This window comes from Pyxicephalus adspersus, chromosome 3, assembly GCF_032062135.1.
Source record: "Pyxicephalus adspersus chromosome 3, UCB_Pads_2.0, whole genome shotgun sequence".
NCBI classification, from domain to species: domain Eukaryota; kingdom Metazoa; phylum Chordata; class Amphibia; order Anura; family Pyxicephalidae; genus Pyxicephalus; species Pyxicephalus adspersus.
This window is the reverse complement of record NC_092860.1, coordinates 65,577,010-65,581,136: the sequence shown is the minus strand read 5'-3', so window position 1 is coordinate 65,581,136 and position 4,127 is coordinate 65,577,010. Positions and strand designations below refer to the sequence as shown.

Below are 4,127 nucleotides of genomic sequence, written 5' to 3'. Positions count from 1 at the left end.
GTGTATAAGAATACACCAAATACATTGGGATCAAGGCCACGAGGGCCCAAAATAGTGCCGGAGTTAAAGGAGTTAAATGTTTCCTAGACAACACCATGCCATCTCCTGAAAGGTCCGCCTCTTCTCTGGGCTGTCCGCACTTCCGCCTGAGTAATACAAGTTCGAACTTAACCATTGTAGAAAAAAAAGAAAACTACCCACGCAATAAAATGTATCCCGAACAATTTAAAGGGGTGGGGGTAATACGGCTGCTCACGAGTAAAAACGAAAGCACCTAACATCGATTAGTCCACAGGCTCGTGATAGACAGCTTGAACCTAAGGTCCAGGGTGCCATCTTTCGAACAGACATAGGAAGTGACTTAAGAAAGGTGTTATTGAAGTACTAGGTCACTTAGAAGACGGACAGCCATGTTAAGATTGCTCGGACCACGATATCAGCAGCTCGCCAAGAACTGGTGAGATCTCTCATGTGTAGCTACAGAAATCACAGCATATGTAATCATGCTTAGTGCTGAAATAGGTTTTATTTACATTAAGCGCAGTATTCTAATACTTTATAACGCATATTGACAGACCAGAGAATATGATTTTTTCCCCCTATGTGTTTAACGTTTGGTTTTGTCCCCAGGGTGCCCACTTTATTTACATGGGGATCAGTAGGCGGTGTTGGATTGATTTGGGCCACAGACTGGAGGCTTTTCCTTGATTATGTTCCATATATCAATGGCAAATTCAAGAAGAATGACTAAATGATGGAATTCACTATAAGTAAGTATTGTGTGTGATGATAATTGTAAAAAGCATGTGACATTGTAATGTTTTATGACATGACAGATGGCTTCATTTTATTAAAAATATTGGATTGGCATGGATTAGGCTACATACACACATATAAAATAACTGTCATTCGAAACAAACCATTAACAACCAATCGCTAAAAAAATAAGTGCACAACGACTGGCCACTGTCGCTGATGAATAAGGAATGTCGCTGGAAATGAACATTTGTCCCAGCAATCTGATTGGGCAATGATCGTTCGCTATTGTGTGTAGGGTTGTTCAGTGATCGTGGATGGTTCTGCGGTACACTTACTCTGGTGAACATCACTTCCTGCATCGTTCAAGCCATTGTATCTAGTGTGTGTACAATATTGGTGGATTATATGATGGATGATTGTATCCTTACAGCATGTACAGAATCATTCACTATACGATCGTTCAAAATAATCGCTGATCGGTTGTTAATCATTAGTTTTCGAATGATAATTATTGCACGGTGTACCTAGCCTTAGCAACCAAAAGAACCATAAAACTTGCATGCCCCTAAAGTGGGCTATTCCCTCTGGTGTAGAATATACACCCTATAAAACTAAAAAAAATAAATTTAATAAATACAAAATAAAAAATACATATGCCTCGGCTAATAAAACAAAAACTTCACGCACCAACATGGATTAATGTATAAAGTAATTTCATCTGTATGTAAGTGTGCAATATTCTTGCCACTACATTGATATATATTTCCAAGCATTCATATATGCTTTGGATTGCCCTCCTGAAGGTCAGGAATTTATCTGATATTGTATACCACAGGGAAAACACTGCTTATAAATACTTCAGCACGGTTTAGAACTGTTCACTGTTCATGTTTTGCAAAGCAATAACTTAGCTATGGGGTATCCTAATAGTATTATTCTTACAAAATTTCCACTGGTTTAATTGTGGATTGTCCTTGTATAGAGTCCAATAAAGTTTTCTCTGAAACACCAGGATTTTCCAGTTCACTATTTTGATATGACATTTGGACATTTCATGTCATGTCATATTCAGACCATGCAACAAGCACTGGACCTTGTGTAAACCATATTGATTTGATCATAAGCAGTGTTTAAGCACAGCATATTACAATATTATTGCACCAATAAATACAAGAGCTAGCTTTATACATAGATCCATGCTGTGATCTTGAAGTTTTGAAACATTTGAAAAAAATTAGCATTTGTGTTAAAATCTCAAAGGTTTTAGTTTCCAATCTAAAGAAACAGAATAGGTTACATATTTAAATAAATAAAACAAAAAATACAAATACTAAGTTCTCTTTTGTAGTCAAATGTCTATTCAACCCACCAGTCATAGTGAGGGGATATATGATGATGATATATATAATATATGACAATTTTTACCCTTAGGAGAGAGTTGGTCTACACCAGTGGTCCCCAACCTTTTGCAGGTCACAGACAACTAAATGCACAGACTCCAGACAGGGAGCCGTGTGACACTCGAAGGGGAAGAAATTTCCCCAAAGAGTGACGTCATGATGCGAGAACCTGCCCACTCTCCCATAACCGGTCTGAGCCTGCGATGGGAGAGTGGGTGGCTTGTGTTCAGAGACACTACCACCCGCCCTAAACCTGCAATGTCTCCTGGAGACATGGTCCGTGGCTCTGGCTGGTGCCCCCCCTTCCCCAAGCGGTTACTTCTGCTGACCCCGCTGGTGGGTGGGGACCTCTGGCCTACACTATATGTAAGGAAAAGGGTATGTTGACTTCCAGGTAATGCAGTATATGTGGTTAAAGATAGGGAAGATAAAGTAAGTTGAATAACTTGTTTAATATTAAAAGTGGACTTTTCTTCTTTTCAGCTTCAAGACCTTGTGTGAATGCCATTTACTTCCCTAGTTTCGTGGCCAGTTGCCGTTATCTTCAGTGAAAACATGCCCCCGAAATGTTTCAAATAAAGCTTGTTTCTTTTTACATTTACATTTTTTGCTTGTGATTTCACCAGGCAGAAATTATTGTCCATGTTTAATACGTTATGAACTTTAGGTTTACATATATAGAAAAGGTAAATATACAACAAATAACTTTTGCATGCGTTAGTGGGGTCTAAGCAGGGTTTTATTCTCCTACTAGTACTTGGACAATAGCAAAGGATAAGCTAAAATGTTTCCCTTGAGAAATTGCTTTTCTTTAGTGCCCTGCCTAATCTTTTGTTTAGTAGTAATTCAAGGAATATATTTGGCTGCCATTGCTGCACTTTAGAGCACTGTTTCTCATATAGGGTTCCTCCAGAGGTTCCTTGGGCAATAAGCAATTTGTGTCTCTTAGGTCAGTTTAACTAATACTAATAATCTTTTTGGCTATCTGTAATGGTGACATTCTTCCGGCAATGACCAGTAGTGAGCCATATAGTAAACATTCTTCCTACTAACCACCACACTACTGTACTAGAAATTGTGGATATAGTAATTATAGCAGGAGCTCCTTGAAGTTCAAGTTATTTAAAGGATTCCCCTATGTTGTAGAGGTTGAGGCACACTGTTCTAGAGAATCATTGCACCTAGATATTTATGCTGATCATAAAATCAGTACTTTTTAAATCACTAATGTGATGTTATAACTTAATTTTAACGTTTTTTCAGGCTCATCACTATTCGACCACACAATCCCTGTACAATCCATTTTAAAACTACCAAAATTTGCAATATGCAGATAATTCTAAACTGACTAGGCAGGTCCTTGTTCTATAATTAGCCTAAGACAGCCAGTCACTACAATTTTTATTAGGTCAGCAATGAAAACTATATTTTCCTAATTGAGATTATAAACATATACTTTTATTTAAAATTCTAGTAAAATTTTAGTTAGGAACAGAATATTGTCCAAAAGGGGAGCCAGAATTTTTGTACTTCAATATTATTTTGCTAAGTCTTATCTTAAGATGAAGAGGGGAGGAAAAGACCGCATTTTGTGGCATGGTAATACTGACAAAACGATCTAATTTATTATAGCTAACCTATACGCAAAAACTTTAAAATTCGGTATCATTTAATAAAGCAATAACAACAAAAGATTCATGGGCTCATTACCTCATCATGTGACCCAAATTACATGTCAATTGGTGTAAGTTTCTGTAAGATGACAGTTTCTCATTCCCGAAACGTTTCGCCTATTAGCTTCTTCATGGGATATAGAGACTCACACTGGATGTATTGTAGTACCCTGTTTCCCCGATGATAAGACACTGTCTTATTTTTTTTTGAAGGCCAAAATATGCTCTAGGGCTTATTTTCAGGGGGATGCCTTTTTTACCCATGAAGAAGACTACAGTACACAGTTATTGTTCA

At 37.5% G+C, this 4,127-nt stretch overlaps 1 protein-coding gene across 1 annotated transcript; it reads left to right on the top strand.

Annotated features, from left to right (window-relative positions):
- The first annotated feature begins 395 nt into the window (after positions 1-395).
- UQCR11 (ubiquinol-cytochrome c reductase, complex III subunit XI) lies at positions 396-2,760 on the top strand. The gene is made up of 3 exons (XM_072404978.1): positions 396-457; positions 631-770; positions 2,643-2,760. Exons 1-2 carry the CDS (start codon positions 411-413, stop codon positions 749-751), a joined length of 168 nt encoding a protein of 55 aa, XP_072261079.1. The 5' UTR covers positions 396-410; the 3' UTR covers positions 752-770; positions 2,643-2,760.
- The last annotated feature ends 1,367 nt before the right edge of the window (positions 2,761-4,127 follow it).

Bases quoted from the DNA above. Each gene is read 5' to 3' on its own strand.
- UQCR11 (XM_072404978.1), top strand. From the start codon at position 411: ATGTTAAGATTGCTCGGACCACGATATCAGCAGCTCGCCAAGAACTG. The intron at 458-630 runs GTGAGATCTCTC...TTTTGTCCCCAG, and splicing joins CAGCAGCTCGCCAAGAACTG to GGTGCCCACTTTATTTACAT.